We start from the raw sequence: 18,815 nt of genomic DNA on the forward strand, positions 1-18,815 counted from the left end.
AGTCACTTTCTCTCAGCTCTAGGAAGGAGGCAAGGGCAAGTCACTTCTAAAACACCGTACCAAAAAAAAACCAACACACAACAACCCTGCAGGGGCTTCTCCACGCAGTCTCTAAGAATCCATCACAATTGAAAAGAAGGGGAAAAATACATATGCATGTGCAAATATATTCTATAGCTATTCAATGGATAAGCTCAGCAACAATTCATATTACAGTAAAAGATCCCATCAGCATGAATACTAACTTACCCTCATCTTCTGGTGTCTCTATCATGGGACTCCATAATAACTTTGGAGGCGGTTTGGCGCCATAGGGTATCTCTGGGATCATCTTTGACCCACCCATTCTTAGCCTTTGTATTGCAAATCTTCACTTTATTCAAGGTATCACTTCAGTGACTGTTGGATAAAATAAGGCGCATCAGATGTGTAGTGTTTCTTAAGTACTATTTTTTTTCCTTCCTGAATTGGGAGTGGGTGAATGATGTCATAAACCAGTACTATTACTATGTTTTCATTGTACATATGCCCAAAGTGATGGCAACTAGACATTTCTGGATTATATATTGTCTATCTGAATTTATTTCCATCTGACTTGGTGGATGGAAATAATCTCTGCAGTATTTGATGTTATCAGCCATTGGATAATATGGATGTATCACCAATCCATCTGGATTCTGGCAGTTGCAATCTTTCTCAAGGGTAGGTTTCAGAAATTGATGCTGGAAGACTACAGATGGACACCATGTCCTATTGATTAAAATATCTCACAGAGTTCCATAAATCAAATCCCTTCTCATCCTCTAACCCCGCCCCCTTTTGATCTTATTTCACAGGACTTAATTTTTAGTTCCTTGATCATCCTTGAATCTCTTGTTATTTGTCATTACTAACAGATTGTCAGTACTGTAATTCCTCAGTCCTCTTAGATGAAATTAAAAATAGATTAAATTACCCCAAAAGGAGGACATCATAGGGATATAGTGTGGCGTTGGCATAAAAGCTACACATGGAGAGTTCTCTCTGGGAGTTGTTTGGACTGGCCAGTTTGTATCTTTGTTGACTCACTTTCCTGTTGTCTTCTTGTGATCCTCTGATTTATGTTTCCTACATTGTTTCTAATATCCCATCATTTTTAAACTTTTACATTTGTTCTTAATAATAATCATGGTAGATTTTTTTTCCAGAAGGACAGCTATACATTTTTTAAAATCTCATTCCTCTACCACAGGGCTTTTCAACCTTTTCACCCATTGTGCCACTTTTAGGATATGGCAATATCCGAGTACTACCGGTCGCCTAGCAAGGTGTCAAAAACTTGATGACCACAAAAAAAGGAAAAAAGTGATGAACTACAGGTAGTCCTCGACTTACAACAGTTCACTTAGTGACTGTTCGAAGTTACAATGACACTGAAAAAGTGCCCCCCCCAAGGCACAGCCAAGCCGGACATGTGCCTGCCTGCCCAGCGGCGCTCCTACTCCTGTCTGAGGTTTTCATTGTTGTGAGCATTTCTGTTGAGGATTGGCAGCGGGGGTGGGGTGGGGTTTAGTTTTTATTCTCCCCCCCCCCCTCTGCTGGGTGGTTGCAACAGGTTTTCGTCACTTCACATGATCCTGGGACACTGTGACCGTCATAAATATGAATCAGTTGCTATGTAAATGTAAATCACATGTGATTTACATGTGAATTTACATGTAAATCACATGTGATTTACATTCACAAGACCCTGGAGATGCTGTAACATTCCAGCTGATTGGCACTTCTTCTGGGCTCAGCAGAAGCGCCAAGATCAGTACCGAGCTCCAGCTGGAGCCTGGTGCTGATCCTGGCTCTTCTACTGAGCCCTGACAACCCAGCTGCTCTAGCCATCTCTCGCTTAGGCTTGTGCGGTGCTACCAAAGGTTCAGCTCATTCCCCTCCCCCGCTACCACTTTTCTAGGATGGTTACGTACCACCTGCTAGGTGCCAATGTACCAGAGGTGGTACCCGTACCACTGGTTGAAAAGCCCTGCTCTACCATACTGAATGTAACTTTAGAAATTGACCAAGTCAAAAAATGGAATAAGGAACATTTCTGTCTCTCTGTGTGTATGTTTAATGACAACACTAAAAGTAATATAATAATCTTTATTTCAGTCACAGACCAGCAAAAAAACCCATAAAATTATACAAACAGAACAAGAGCAACCATTTCAGCAACTGAAATTTAATATTACTACCATAACACTGTAAACATTACAGTTGCAAGTTTTATACTGATGCTAATACAAGCAATAAAATACAAGCTGAGTGTTATGTATTGGGCTCAATTGTAATACCACGTGGTTAGCTGGAGCAGCTAACGGCTTTCCAGCTACCCAGACTCCAGGTCTCCAGTGCTGCTATTGGCTTTCCATAGGCCGCAATGGTTGCTTTAAATCTATTGGCTGCCGCCTACGGGCTAGGCTATAAATTGCTGCTAGTTGCAGCCCAGTTCTCAGTTCAGATCCTGCAAGCAATAAACCATGAGCTTTGTTGAACTCACTTGCCTCATCTCCTTTCCTGCGTGAAGAACCCGCTACATAACACTGAGATAGTATTAAAACTTGTTATAATAACCATTAATAAACTCTTTATCTAAAGGTAATTAAAATCAGTATTGATTTAGTTATAATTTGTAAAATGTAAATATCTATTCAATGTTATTTCAGAATTTACAAAATTTGCTTGTACTTAATCAGCTTCTGATGAGCCATATAAACTACAGCACTTTGCACGTTATAGAGGGATTATAATCCATCAGCCACATCAGCATGCTCTGGCAGCCTTGTCAATATCAGAGAGATAAAACTATTACACGTCTCTATGCAGCACACACTGAAGGATGTGCTTGGCCCTCTCGAGTTGGCCAATCCTCAGGGGCTTAGGTTGTTCCATATATATGGGATCATCTCATTACCTGTCCTCTGCAACCATAGAAGAGAAAGCATTCAAATGCATCAATCTTACAGTCTTCGTGCCCTTGAAACATTCAATTGCCTGAAGTGTGCCACTTGAACTACCATATACTTCAAATTTTCAGCGACTGCTTCATGTACTCTACCTGGTCCTTCTTTTCACTAGACTAGCCATGCCCAGTTCTTCAACATAATACAAGCTTATTCACATCCCAAAGAGCAGAGGCTAGCTGCGGCCAACTCGCCACGGCCAACTCATCACAGCCAACTCACCACAGTCAACTCGCTGCAGAACAACTCACTGCAGGACAAGAGGTACACTGACTCTTGTACACTGGTGTACAATCTAGGCCAGGAGTAGGCAGCCTTGGCTCTTTTATGACTCGTGGACTTCAACTCCCAGAATTCCTGAGCAAGCCTGGCTTGCTCAGGAATTCTGGGAATTGAAGTCCACAAGTCATAAAAGAGCCAAGGTTGCTTACCCCTGTATTCTAGGCCAACCTTCTTCAACCAGGACGCTTCTTGATGTGGTTGACTCCAGCCTTCCATTTTCAGATAGATTTCCCATTCTCCCACACACATTTCAAGGGCAGAAATTTGAGGAAAATTTCTGAGATTCTTGATGCTCAAAATTTACATTGAAAAACATAAATTTAGACTTTTTCCATAAAACAACAGTGGAAGAATTCAGCCCATGTTTTCCATGCTGGATTGTGGCCTTCAATCATCATGATGATTATCACTTGTATTATGTTGTGAGTCTTTGAAGCAATTCTGTAACCTTGCAATAATGTTGTAAGTAGGTCTGAATTACACAAAGCATGTAACTTAGTCTATGATTTTATATTATTTATCTGGAAGAAAATAAGTGCATTCAGATAATTTATGGCACATGACAACACTGAGTTACAGATTTCCTGATTCAGATCTTAGTATCATCATCTCTTCTACAGTATTTGCAGCTAGTGTCTTATTCCTGAATTCTTCCTCTGTGCCTTGAAATTTTGGTAAAAAAAAAAAAGTGTCAGGGACCTGAATCCAAATAATAGCAAATCCTATATAATGACCTGAATTACCATCAAAACATTGAATTCAACAGAATATTTCAATATTATTGGTCAGAAGTGAGCACTCATTTCCTCAGAGAGCTCTTAAAAGATCATTTCCTCTGAAAAACTTAGTGAACTGTGACTGACATTAAATAACCTTATTAATTCATAATCCACAGTTCATTAAGTCACAAAGTATAATTAATTAATTATTGAGTTCTCAGTTCATAATGTGTCATTTGTAAGAAGGCTTACAATTTGCACATGAATGGCATTCATTTAAGAAGACACAGTTTGAGATTAGGTGTTTTTCATCCAGTTCCCACAAGTATATCCATTTGGTCTGCAACTTTACAAAACCTATTCAAATGTCTAGAGTCTATTCTCATGACATGTGGAGCTTGTGTCTGTAATAGATAGACCTTTAATCTGCAGGACAAGCTGATGTGATTGAACGTTGTTTCATTAAAGAAAGGGTGCAGTTGTATGAAATTTGATGGGAAAGTTTTAAGGTATTTTTTCACCCTGACAAATACCCACTTTGTGTACACAATTTTGTGTGAGGAGCAATTAAATAATATGAGACTCTGCCTGGCATCTGAACTTCAAACATGCATTTATAGCTTGATTGGGCCAACATCAGTAGCCAACATCCTGTGACACATTATCACCTGATACTTAACTGCATCTTAGACCTGTAGTTTATTCAGCAGCTATTTCTGAGATTTGCTTCCACTGGAATTCCTAAAAGACAAACCAGTTTCCTTCAGCAGTGCTGCCACAATGGTGTGTAAATCAAGACGGAATCCAGTTTAACTTTGTCAGAGAAAATTTAAAGCCCAAAGAAGATCTGCACATACAATTCTCCTTGTCCAACGGTACAGCAAAGCCAGGAGATTTTAAGAAAAGAGAAATCTGTCACAGCAAGTATGCAGTGCAGAAGCCCTAGGATCTCATTTGGTAGGCAAATACAAGAAACCATGAAGCTCTGGGGATCTTGTGATCAGAACTTTTCAGATTTTCAGATCCTTTTCCTTTCCTATCCTGCAGATTGCTTGCTTGCTTGATTTATTTATTTAGCTTGTATGGGTATATGAATGTCTTAGCCCAGAAGTCCCCACCTTTTGGGGCACCAGGGACCAGTTCCATGGAGAAAAGTTTTTCCGTGGACTGGAGGGGGCGTGGTTTTGTGTACTGCCTCCATCCCACGGATGGGGCTTTGCTTGTTTGTGCGGACTGGTTGCTGGCATGCCACAGTCTGGTATCAGTCCACGGACTGGGGATTGGGGACCCCTGTCTTAGCCAACTTCCTTAAAATGTACCTTTAATTTCTGGTAGAAGAATAGTGTATAGTTGCTGTAGATGTAGCTTTCATTTTAGACAAGCTCGGACAAAATGTACGTTCCTTCCTCTCCTATAGTACACTCATTTCAAGAAGGGAAAGCTGTATGTACACAAAGCCAGATCCTCCAACCCCTCCTTCTGGTAGACATATACCAAATTTGGCCCTTTTAAAACGAAAGTGAGAAATCCAAATGAGAAAAACAAAGGACTATCATTGTTCTTTCTGGAAGCCTCAGAAAGTTATTGCTAGAACATAACTAGCATCTTCTTGTGTTTGAAGAAATAGATAACCAGTCAATCCAAAAATTTGTGTTAGATTTTTTTTCCTCCTGCGTGTTGCTCAATTAAGCATTCATCTTTGGGAAAGTTTGAGGCAGCCATTTAGGAGGGAAGAGAGGAGTAAACCTTTGAGGAGGAACTTGGACAAGAGATACTGTAACACAGAGATAGAAAAAAATGGGAGAAAGATAAACTCCAAATAACCTCATATTAACTTTATTTAGTATAAGACGGGACAGAGAGACACCTTGACAGGCTTTCAAGGTTATATGACTGTATCCTACAACTTATCAAGTATTGTTATTGCTATTGGTAACAATCAAGCAGCATTGCTGATATATCCTGAACTGTCTGTTTTTTGATCTAGCTTATTTGAAGGGCTGACAGAAAGAGAGATGAGAAGTCTGGAAAAAAAATGTAATGTATTGGTGGAAAAAAAATGTAATGTATTGGTGGAAACAAATATGGTTTGCAAGATTCGAAAGACACAGAAAGGCAATAGTGTTCCTGCAAACCAGTGTAAGTGGTCTTCCTTTTCTTTATTTCCTGTAATTTCTTTGACTTTTTTCTTACTCTTTTTCTGTTCTCTTTACAAGATTGCATACTCCAAAAGTAAATAGCACAATGGATATGCATGTAACTGGTTAAGGACAGTTGGCATAAATTATACTTCTATTGCAAATATATCATGAAGTTCTAGCAAACACTTCTGCATGATGAAATTAATACATAGTGTAGGAAGCCACATAGATATCTATCCGATCAGGAATTAATCATCTAAGTTTAGAAAAAAAAAGAGAATTACAACCTAGATCATTGCACAGCATAATTTATTTATTTATATTAGATTTATATACAGCCCCTCTCCCGAAGGAGTATGTCAGTGACTAAGAACAGAGACAACAGTGGTCAGATCCCAGGAGGTCTGGCACAAGGAACATGTTGTGGATTCCATTAATCAAGGACCTTAGTTTGGCTGGATCAGGAGAGGAGCCTTTTCTGCAATGGCACTTGCCCTCTAGGACATCATTCTCCACAAAGTGAGATTGGCTCCAACTCCATTAGCTTTCTGGGAAGTACTTACCGTAATATTTGGTTCTACCATCAGGCCTAGAGATACCATGGAAGTATGGAGCCTGTTACATGGTTGGATAGTGAGTAGTTTAGAATGCACTCTCCCCTTTTTGTTATTGTAGCTTTTAACTGTTTAAACTATGTTTTAATGTTTCTGGATTTAATTATCTTGTTTGGCTTTGCTTTTAATTGTGCGCGATCCAATAAAATCCTTGGAGGCAAAAGAATCAGAAGGTTCACAGGTAATAATTAAATAAAAATCAATATGTTTATAAGAAGTTATTTATGATGCTACTAGAAATGAAGTGCAAAAATGTGGCCTGCCAGTTTTCCTGTTAATATTGGAGTTTGGGGAAATTTTACAGGGCAAGAGGAATGCCTCAGCTTTTGCCAGCAATGAAAGAGTCCATTAGATTCAGATGAGCAGCTATAAAAATGGAATATATAAATAAAAAGGCACCAATTTCACCCTAGGAAACTCCTGAAACTCTTTCCCTAAAGGCTCTGGTCCCTGTCATTTTTGGAATAAGGCCCTTCACGGGTTACACAAAACCTTGTAGGGGCCTTGACAGTCCTGATTTGAATCCTGTCTCCTCCAGAATGCAAAGCAGTTGACATGCTGTTTGCTCTGTCCCCATTCTCTTCCTTCCATTTTTGTTTTCATAATTAAGCTAAAATACTGATTTTGTAGGAGAGTGGTGTCAAATCCATGGTGGCAAAAAAAATTCAAAAGAAATCTAGGTATTTTATTAAAAGGCAAATGTTTCTGTGAGCTGCAGGTAGGACTGAGTGACATACAAAGTTCCAATAGAAGAGTAGTTATTTATAGCTCAGGGTTTAACTGTGGGGTCCTTGGTGTTTTCTGAGTTTGGTCATTGGCTTGCAGATATTTGATTACCTAATTAGGTATTAACATCAGTGCAAGCTGAGTTTGGAGTTTGCTCCGTTTATATACAGTAGCTTGCCCTACCAGTTTTAGTACGGGTATGGTTTTCTCCTCGGTAGTTCCTTGGTTAGGATATAGTTTTCTGCTTTTTTGTTTGCTTGGTGTTAATCCCTACTTATCTGGGTGTTGGCTGCTGGAGATGTGTTCTGCTCTTTTTCTTATCTTTTGTATTGTCTCTTTTGAATGGTGTGTAAATATGATTTATTTCTATGTGGCAATTGATGACTGGTTTGTTTAAATGTCAAGCTTCCAGGAATTGGAACAATGAGCAAATTCCACACTCACTCATACTGAAGAAGATGATCCAACGTTATTGAGGGAGACTGTTGTCTGAGTACAAACCTAGATGTTTTTAAGTGCATGTTCAGTGTGTTCTTTTATACATCCAACAAAAATAAATTGCTAGGAGGTGGATAAGCCCATCTTGCAACTCTGGAATACAAAGAACCACCACCTTGTAACAATGGCAGAGAACATTAACTATCTTGCAGCACTAGATCCCTGAATCACACCATATCGACCTTTCCACAAACAAGTTCATAGATGAGTAACATCAGAACTCTTTTGTACATGTTGTACTCACGTAGCGTGTCTGGGAGCAGTTTGGAACACGCATGGTCAAAACAACCAACAAAAAAGAAAATATATCGGTCCAAACAGCTTTATAACTTTTAAAAGAAAAAAAGCGCATGCGTGTTTTTAAAAAGTGCCCCCTTCCTTTAATATTATATTTCCGTTCTTCCTTTTTCTTCAAAAGATCTCAGAACGGCATGTTACAGATCTGTCTCATTCATGTAGATCAGGGGTCTTCAAACTTGGCCCTTTTATGACTTGTGGACTTCAACTCCCAGAATTCCTCAGCCAGCATACGCTGTCTGAGGAATTCTGGGAGTTGAAGTCCACAAGTCATAAAAGGGCCAAGTTTGAAGACCCCTGAGGTAGATTAAAGCCGTGAAAGAGTTCCCGCCAAGGTCACCCAATGGATTTCCCCCTCCACCGTCCCGATTCAGCCGGAACAAAAGTTATCCTCCACTCGTACAAATGCCCGTTTCGTAGTTTTTCATCCTTGCCTCCAACGTTGTCGCCGTCGCTGATTCCCTTTCAATCCCTCCCCGTACCCACCTCGCGTCGTACAGAAAGGGCTGCTGCGGGAGGTGGGCGACCTATGGCCGGGCACGAAGCGCCAGCGAGAAGGGGTGTGTGTGTGAATGTACTTTGCACTTGAAAGGGGAGAAAGGCGAAGAGCCCCCCCCCTCAGGCAAACGCGGCTGTCTTGTAGCCTTGACGAGCCCTATTGGCAAGGATAAAGCTTGTAAGCCGCCCTGAGTCTTCGGAGAAGGGCGGGATATAAATGGAATTTAAATAAATAAATAAATAAATAAATAAATAAATAAATAAATAAATAAATAAATAAATAAATAAATAAATAAATAAATAAATAAATAAAATAAAGAAGGAGGTGGGTGGGAGGCTCGTCAGACGTTCAAGCAGCGAGTTCTTTTCTTCTCCGGGATGCCTCGGTCCCCGTCAGTCCGTCTCTCACCCTCCCTCCTTCCCTCCCTCCCTCTTTCCCATCCTGGGATTTACAAAACTCGCCGAAACGCCCGCCTCGGCAACGGTTCTCAGCGATCCGGGTTGCCTTCCCCGGCCCCGCCCCTTCCCCCTCCCCGCCCGCGCGCGCGCGCGCGCGCGTGTGTGTCCCCGCGCTGTGCGTGCTCGCGCCCGCGGTCTGCAGGGTTTCTCAACTCTGCCGCCTTCTTCGCCGGGCTCTTCCTTGCTCTCCTCCCACGCCCTCCCTCCCCCCCTTTGCCCGCCGCCTGGAATGAAGATGGTGGCGAGCGTCCGGGTGCAGAAGCTGGTTCGCCGGTACAAGCTGGCGATCGCCACGGCGCTGGCCATCCTGCTCATCCAGGGCCTGGTGGTGTGGAGTTTCAGCAGCCTGGAGGAAGACGATCGGGGAGAGGTGAGGGGGCAAGGCAGAAAGCAGAAGCGGGAACCTGCGGGGATTTGCATCGCGCGGGAGAGCTACTATCTCCCGGGGAAGGGAAGAAGGCTGGCGCCGGGGAAAAGTGGGCGCTGGAGGGTCGGGGCGGGATCGGTGCCAAAAGCTGCCTGCCGATGGACTTTCCCGTCTGGGGCTGGGAGAGCGGGAGACCTAAGCGGCGGCGCAGCGGTCAGCCCTGATGTACGGGTAAATGGTGCTCTCTGGAGTGGAAAGGCGTCCGTCCGCTCTCGGAGGCGTGCGGGTGTTGATGCCTTCGGGTCAGGCGTCACTAGTGCGTGAAGAACCGAGCGGGGTAGAGGTGATGGACGGGAGCGGAGTACTTTGCCACGGGGAATTGCGCTGGGGAAGTGGGAGAGGGACCGACAAGCAAGGGCCGCCCGGACGATCGAGATAGGATAATGGGGATGGGGTGGGGGGGTGGAGAATCCATATAGTTTTGGGAGTGGATAATTCGTGTGGCAAAAGCAGGGCTGAATCTTGGAATTGGCCCTTTGGAAAAAGAAGAAGGACGGAGCGGCGAGGATTCGCGTACCGTAGCTGTTTCTCTGAAGGAGGACTGGGAGCTGTTTCCCAAAACCTCAGAGTCTCGTGAAGTTACTGTAATTGGAGCCTGGAATGAATGCAACCGAGACGTTGGCTTGGTCTTGCGGATGGGAGACCCGCGCTTCTTTGTACGCCCTCCGAGAAAACTTGGTGTGGCGATCTAGAGGCATGTAATAATACCGAGCAGTTGGCAGATTTCCCTATGGATCCTTCTGCAATTAAGAAACATGGATTATGAAGCCCAGCTTCCCTTTAATAAGAGTGATCATATATATATATATATATACATATAGGAAGCTCCCGGATTTCTTTTGGAAGATCTGAAGATTTGCCTGTGTTTGGTAAACGAAATGCAGAAGGGTGGATGGAATATGAGATGGTGTTGCAGCCGGAGGGAATAAAAGGATGTTAAATGGTGTTAAATCATCATTAAATACAGTACAGGAAAAATGGAAAATATCTGGAAAATTGACAGATAAATCCTCTATTTCAAGACTGTGTTGCATGTTAAAATTGCTCTGAGTTGCTCTGTGATGCTACTATATTATGAGCTATATCTATATATGGATTTTATTTTTGTCACTCTGTAGCATAAAAAGAATTTTTTTTCGGCTTGGTTATTTCCACTGGGCATGGCAAAAATAATCTCGCCCCAGGAGGTGAGCTGCTGCTGGATCTTCTATCTAGACAGTAATCAAACTACTGACAGAAAACAGGGCCTGCATGGGGAAGGAGGGGGAGTATCCAGAGCTTCAGGACAGAGACTAACAGCTTAAGCCCTACTATTCACCATGTAGAAATATAGTAGCCCAGACAGGGAAATATTTCAAGGAGGAGAAAAGCAAAACAGGTGTAATTCATGCTAGGCCAGGGGTCAGCAACCTGAAACAGTGAAAGAGCCACTCGGAACCAGTTCCCTCACAAAAGGAAAAACTGGGAGCCGCAAAAAATGTGTGCGCATGTGCATACATGCATGCATGCGCAGAACAGGGTTTGACTGAAGAGTGGAGGCAAGGCGAGATATGCACCTACCCTGCATATTTGAATTGATTGGTTGAACTTTTTTAGTCCCACTTTTTTTTTTTTGGACTGCACATGGCAGAGGACTGGGAGCCGCAGGAGACGGCTGAAAGAGCCGCATGCAGCTCCGGAGCCGCAGGTTGCAGACCTGTGTGCTAGGCCCTGGATGATTGTGCCTGGTTCTATCTACATTAGCATGTTTTTTGTTCTTCACCGAGTTTCAAACTAAAGTTGGTTTGGCATTTTCTTTCAGTCACATTCAGGATATATATACTTGCATTCAGAGTTCTGAAAGTACATTGAAAAATTCACAGCAAAGGTCAACATAGCCACCTCAAGTTTATTGAAGAAGTAAAGCAAAAATAGTAATAATGCATGCCATTTTTTTGTTTCTTTCATTGAGTTAATAAATATTTGTGGGGGGGGGAATATCCTTGGACGTGAATTGAGAAGCATCAACTTGGAATAACTTAGAAATGTTCATTTTGTTACATATGAGAATTTGGAATTTGGGTCACGCTAAGTCATTCCATAATTTTCAACGTGCCTTAAGTTGAACAGATGTGTGTCTGTGTGCATGTGTGTGTGTATAATTAAAATAAAGTACCGTAGTTATGACTGGAGTTTAATCCTGGTAAAGACATTCAAGCACCTGAAGAATTTGAATTACTTGTTGCTGTGAAGTTCTCCAATATTTGTTTCTAATTTGTGTTCTTCAGATTTTCGTATTTTCCGCCCTGATTTTCTTAATATAGTAGTGCAGCTTTTTCAAAGCTGTATTGGTTGTGGAATATTCGAGTTATATGGTGAGATACATGTACTGTTTTTGCAGGTATATAAAATAGCGTAGTTGTTTGAGATGGACTTGATCCTTCTTATAAGGCCTACTATAAGAATTATTAATATGCCTTTGCCGTCACATGTGACAGGCTAATTATGAAGAGATTTGTGTTTGGCTTTTCTGTTTGGAAATCAAAAGTTATGGGTGACTTAAGAACGCATCCTCTAAAAAACAAAGGAAAAGTCTCCAAACCCCTTATCATAGTTGAGTACTTTTCTGCTGGAGATAATCTTGATTTACGACCATAATTGAGACTAGAATTTCTCCTGATAAGCAAGTCACCCCTGATTTTATTACTTTTTTCAACCATTAATTTTGTTTGTTGGAAGCAGGCTGGGAAGGTCGTAAATAGCCATCACATCTCTCTCTCTCTCTCTCTCTCTCTCTCTCTCTCTCTCTCTCTCTCTCTCACACACACACACACACACACACACACACACACCCTGATGCTGCAACAGTTTTAAATACATGCCAGTTGCCAAGCACCCAAATTTTCTTCCCGAAACAGTGGGGATGCTGCAATGGTCATAAGTGCGAGGGCTAGTTGCAAGTCACTTTTTTCATTGCCTTTGTAACTTTGAGCAGTTGCTAAAGGAACGGCTGTATGTTGAGGACTTCATATACTTGTCTTCAGATTCTGTGACTTTCAGAAGCACAAAGTATTGCTTGGCAGTTAAATTAAAACTGCCATATAAGAAGAAGGAACAAATATTGCTTCTTAATTAAAATTAAATGCAACTGAAGAAGCCATAGAAATCAAACTTCCGGACAAGAAGTTCTGCCATTGTGACAGCCACCAGTTATGTGGATGCAGTCGGGTAGTAATCCACATAACTGGTACCCTCTGTTGCATTAGCAGCTTTGCCCTACATGGCGCTCTCCATATGTTTTTACTACAAATTGCGTGTCAGTGGGGCAGTCATGGGAGTTGACGTCTAGCACATCTGGAGAGCAAAAGCTGGTCAAGGATCTTCCAATTAGAGAACAAGTTAAGTAGGTTATACAAAAGGTAAATTAGTCATATTGGTTGCTTCACACTCTGGGCTTAATTAATTGACTTTGGACTAAACAATCATACAGTAAAGCTCCCCTAAGACTGTTATTTCAGAAGAATGTGATAAAAAGTAATATTCAACCTGTCAACCTTTGGGCTAAAGTTTCATCAGTCCTAGCAAGCATGGGCAAGAGCTATGTCCAAAATGTGCTGGCTTTCTCAAATCAATTCATCTAGTCTGCCTGTTATTTTAATATTAGAGCTTTTTTAAAAGTCCAATTTGATGTCTTGCCATCTGCTGTGCTAGAGGTCACTTTCAGTGTTCTACCAAATAAGAAACACATTTGCCCTATGGAGCTGTTAAAATGGCTGGCAAATCCTTCTGTATCGATCCTTCTTGAAAATATTTTTATGGAGCTGCTTTCACGTCTGTTACCTCTTCTTAGATGCTCAGGAGCTTTCTGGGTTTTTTTTCTTTTTCTTTTAGCGGACCCTAATATCAACAACAAAGTTACTTACTGTTGTGATTCATCTTGTTGAACACGTCAGAATATTCTAAAGCAGTGTTTCTCAAACTTGGTAACTAAAGGTTGTGTGTACTTAAGGTGCTGGCCTACACACTGGGAGACTGTGAGTTCTAGTCCCACCTTAGGTCTCAAAGCTGGCTGGATGATTTAGGTCAGCCTAGTTCACAGGGTTGTTGTGGGAAAATAGGAGGAAGAAGTATTCTCTGTTTGTTGGCTGCCTTGAGTTACTTATAAAAGCAGGAAATAAATATTTTAGATTGTGGAATAATTTATTTTTGTTATCTGAAAGGGTTTATGTGTCTTCTCATTCAAGTGAAGACATGGAAGCCATCCCTCCTAAGATTTCTATTTAGTCACTTTATTGACCAACCCAGTATTCTTTTGAAAAATGCAGTAGCTACATTATCATGCAAATTAAAACAGGCTAAAAAAAGAGAAGTTAGTATATATTTAATCAAGCCAATATAGAACTGTGATTCACAGTGCATATAAAATAATTAATTCAAAAGATGATGATTCTATTTTTCTTTGCAGGGAGGGTGGTGTTATGTAAATAAATTAGAGGCTTATCTTTTATCTGCTATGATTTTATCAGGTTTTGATTGGATGGTTCCTTAAGGGACTTCTGACAAAAAATAAATTCCCAGTGTTTAGTTACTGCTTCTCTGGAAAAAATATCCATTAAGCCAATTACATCCTAAAATGTAATTTTAGTCAATTGCAAGCAAGATGACCTATTGATTTGGGGGCTGTTGGATAGTAGTTGGAGAAGTGATACTATAGTCTTAAGTGTGTCTGCTCTTGAACTTAATGGAGTTTACTGTTGTACTTGACAGAGGAGCGCAGCTTGAATGAACAGTGAAGAATTCAAAGGCTCTCCTGGTCATACTCCAAAAGTCAGTTGCCAGTTGAAACTGAACTCCCAATTCATGGCTCCTTTATTTCAGGAGAAATCCCACTGATTGTATTATGAAGATTCAGGAGCGGCAGTCTTTGTGCATCTTGATATTGAAATATAAAAAAGAAACCAGCCTTTCCCAACACACCTTTTATCTCTTCGTGATATATGAAAGCATCAATGGTTGCCTGCAAGCGCTATGTGACTCCTTAAAGAGACAATTAGTTGCAAAACGGGTCATTCAAACCACGCCTTTTAAAGCAACAGTTTGGGGTTTTCTGTTGCCCTTCCTGATTTCTTCAAGTATTGTTTGAAGACAAAGGCTTTCGCTTAAGTATAGTGTTTGTATGGCCTACCTTAAGAGTGAAATTGGACGCTGTTGTGGGCTGTGTTGTTCAGGAACAGAAATGGGAGTTCTGGAAGAAAAGGAAAAGAAGATGAACTTTTTAAAGCAATTGTTTAAAGCAGTGGAAGGCCCGGAAGCTGTGCCTTGGGTGGGACCACATCAATATCATGGGTGGGGCTGAGTTTCTAGAGGTTTCCTTTGTTTTAACTTTAGAGCTCTTAACTCTTCCTTTCATGCTTTCTCATTTCCAGTGTATAGGGAGTCCTTGACTTATGACCACAACGGAGTAGAAAAATTTCTGTTGGTAACCGAGTTTGTCCCATTTTATGACCTTTCCTGCACTTGTTGTTAAGTGAATCACTGCAGTTATTAAGTTAGTAACACAGTTGTTAGGTGAACCTGGCTTCCCCATTGACTTTGCTTGTCAGAAAGGCGGGAAGGGTGATCACATGACCTGGGACACTGCAACGGCCCTCCAGGTGTCTGAATTTTGATCCTGTGACCATGGGGACGCTGCAGCGGTCCCACGTGTGAAAAACGGTTATAAGTCACTTTTTTCAATGCCATTGTAACTTCTAATTAAATGAATTGTTGTAAGTTGAGGACTGCCTGTAGCAGGAAACTACTGTCAGCGTTCAGCAAAGCAGTAAGGGTGGCTCCCGCCCCTGTTGCTAGCAATCATGACGGAGGGGGCATGGAGGATCAGGAGCGAGGGTGATGCATCCCTGCTCCAGAATGTTGCATTTAACAAATACTTAAGAGTCCAGATTTCATCATGGTGGGTTGGGGATGGGATGGTAAGGGATGAGGTGGTAAGAGGTGTCTTTCTCCTAGATTGTACATTGTTCGTATAAAGGAACTAGTATTAATTTGCAAAAAAAACAACCCCATACTTTATAAGTCACCAATATAGCATATCTATGTATACATAGTTCCATTGTTGAAACAAGAGGATGTTCTTTTAAAAAGCAACATGAAATAGAATGTAAACAGGCTTCATTCTAAAGCATACATTCAAGAAATAAAGTCCTTTAAATTCATGTGGCACTTCAAAGTAAACATGGTAGCATTCCAGCTGTGGGGTCCTCAGTTGCTTGAAGTGTTTCTTGGTTGCACTGTTTTATTTAAAACATCCACTGAGAGTTCAAATCGGAGAGATGAGAAACATCTCTGTGAATATTTTATGCTAATTTTATTTATATATATGAATGTCTCCTAAAAGGAAATTAGAAAATTGCATTAACTTTACAACCTGACATGTTGAACAGAGAGCATTCTCATAAAAAGAGCGGGGACAATTCAGTCTTAACAAGATACCTCAACACCTCTACACTGGTTATATAAAAACAACAATTACATGTTAATACAGGTAGTCCTCGACTTTCGACAGTTCATTTAGTGATGGTTCAAAATTACAACGACACTGGAAAAAGTGACAGGATTGCTTCTCACACGAGTGCTGCAGCATCCCCATGATCAGGTGATCAAAATTCAGACGCTTGGCAACCGACTCATATTTACAGCGGTTGTAGTGTCTCAGAATCATGTGATCATCTTTTGCAATCACTTAACCGCTCTGGCAAGAAAGGTCGTAAAATGGGGCAAGACTCACTTAACAAATACCTCACTTAGCAACAAAATTTTGGGTTCCATTGTGGTCGTAAATCAAGGGCTACCTGTACTTTGTTGGTATTCCAGTTCATATATTTGGGGCAAGCCTGGAATACTTGCTCCTGGTATCTCCAGACTAAAGCACAGAAAATCCAGCAGGCAGCAGGAAGGAATTTTCTAAAATGCTAAATTTACTAAGTACCAAAATTCTTCTTAAAATTGGTGAGTGCCTGACATAATGTGCAGGGAGAATCATGTAATGGTGAAGAGTGTTGCTCTTCATTCTATACAATTTGAGTAAAAACTGTTTCCATCCCCCCCCACAAGAAAAGGATTTTTTTTTTAGACTCTTACATTTCGACTTAGAATTTGGATAACTTCTCATCCAGTCTGTAACTCACCAAAAAGCAGCTTATGTGCTGTTTCAGAACATAATCTGCGACTCAGGGAAGTCCCTTTTCCCTTAGCCTTCATGGCTGAGGATAATAATTGCTAATGCTTCAGAAATCAGAAGCGGAGGATCTTTAGCTTTTGGGGTAGCTAGGGTGTGGAACAGTCACAGTTCGTACGCTTTATTTATTTTTCACAGTATTTTGTAGTTGGGGGGATTGAAGCTTCAGAGAGACATGTAATGGCTGGGGTGAGAATTGACTTACGGTAATTATCTAGAGTCTGTAGGTTGAAACTTCTAAAAACTCTCTCAGGCACAGAAAGGAATAACCAGAGAAGGGATTAGCTGTTCTTTGATTGTTAGGTAGTGTGACATCTCTGTGGAAAGAAATATAAATTCTGGAAGCCAGGCTTTCTGCATTTCCTTGCTAAACTTTAGGTTCCAGCTGATATATGGTAGTAGCTGATCTTGGGATCCCTGCTTTCAACACTGGATTGGCCTGTGATTCTTTTGTGTACAAAACCTTCTTTTGTACATGCTTCAGTTTCTCTTCTGGCAAACCCAAGTACATTTTAGGTAGAATCCACACAAAAAAAACCCACCAAAATAATATCTGAATGAATCTGTTGGTAAATAAATCTGTTGGTTTTTCAAAATATCCTTAAAGCCCAATCTCCAAAAAAAATGTGAATATGATAGAAGAAATCATTTCGTACCATTATTCAATGGTATTTGACTGTTCTTAGAGTTCATTTAAAATAAAATGTGACATGGATCAAAATATGTGCCCAAATGTTGGCTACTGCATGACAGAACTTAATTTTCAGCTTCTGTTTATATACACATAGATCAACATCAGACTAGGGACAGTGGCAGGCATATGGAAAGTTATGTTCGCAGCCAGGGGATTGGGAGAACGAATGAGCTGGGTAGAACAGAACAGAACAAAAGTAATTACTATAAAAATTATTGCTTACTGGATCAGTCTGGAAAAAGCCCCAGATACTATGCATTGCATCCCTCAAATGTCTAGTTGTGCAAACAAAAGAGGAAAGGAAGAGGGATCCCTTTTTGATCATGAGCCAAAGAATGAAACAATAAAATGTTGATTTTCTTAGGAATAATATATAAGCCATATTTTCTTGGTTATATTTTAAATTACCATCATTCTCCTTGTCTTAGATACTAAACCGTTTTATTCCTATCCCCACTTGAAGTCAGTATTTTAAAAAGTATCACCTTACGTTATTGTATGCAACAAGCTAGAGATACAATGAAATACGGGACCTACAGTGGAAGACTAGATTATAAACTTACCTGAACTTGCAGAAATAGCGACGCTGACCAGTTTAGTCAGAGGAAAAATGATAAAAGGTTTTTCAGAAACACTGGAAACCTTATGGGGACTTTTGGTTGAAACAAGAAAAATCAGATTGATAATGTTGGGACTTGGAGATTTAAAAGGACAAAGAGATTGGAGGAAAGCTTAAGATGATAATTACTTGATAGATAGGAGGGCAGAAGGCATACTAGCATGCTTTTTTATTTCTTTGTTTAATTTCTTATGTCCTTTTTTGGGTCTGTATATTTTTACTATGTTGAAAATTTCTAAATTAATAATAATAAAAAAAATCTCTTCTGACCCCTATGCAGAAGAGTCTTCCTCAATCTCGGGTCCTATACCAGAGAAGAGTTTGAGGGTTGTGCACGTTACCTTAGCTGTTCCTAGCACTTTTCTGGACAGAGAATGACAAAGTTGTTCCTGGAATCTGTTGGAGCTTCTCCCCCAACCTAGGGTATTCACAGATCCATGTGTATGGCATTGAGCCATAGGCTTTCCTATATTCTATCCAAGTTTTGCTCAGATTACTCTTACTAGACCTTGAATCTTGGGCAATTGCTGTATCTGTGAACAACTGGCGTTTTGAGCCCCTGGTGTTTTTCCCAATGTTCTTCTGAGCTGTGCCCATATGAAAGCTATGATGCCCAGTAGGACTTTCCATGTTGT

At 40.8% G+C, this 18,815-nt stretch overlaps 2 protein-coding genes across 2 annotated transcripts in view; one reads left to right on the top strand and one right to left on the bottom strand.

Moving 5' to 3' along the window:
- Positions 1-6,734, bottom strand: part of HEATR9 (HEAT repeat containing 9) — a gene marked incomplete at both ends in the record, with an annotated part of 43,073 nt that extends 36,339 nt beyond the window's left edge. Inside the window, one exon of the mRNA XM_083353401.1 lies at positions 6,696-6,734. Within this exon, the coding sequence (XP_083209527.1) occupies positions 6,696-6,734 (39 nt within the window). The remainder of the gene's footprint in view (positions 1-6,695) is intronic.
- A 2,719-nt stretch (positions 6,735-9,453) lies between these two features.
- Positions 9,454-18,815, top strand: part of XYLT2 (xylosyltransferase 2) — a gene marked incomplete at its 5' end in the record, with an annotated part of 48,793 nt that continues 39,431 nt past the window's right edge. The window contains one exon of the mRNA XM_083351580.1: positions 9,454-9,594. Within this exon, the coding sequence (XP_083207706.1) occupies positions 9,454-9,594 (141 nt within the window). The remainder of the gene's footprint in view (positions 9,595-18,815) is intronic.

Source organism: Vipera ursinii, assembly GCF_947247035.1.
Source record: "Vipera ursinii genome assembly, chromosome: 2".
Lineage (NCBI taxonomy): Eukaryota > Metazoa > Chordata > Lepidosauria > Squamata > Viperidae > Vipera > Vipera ursinii.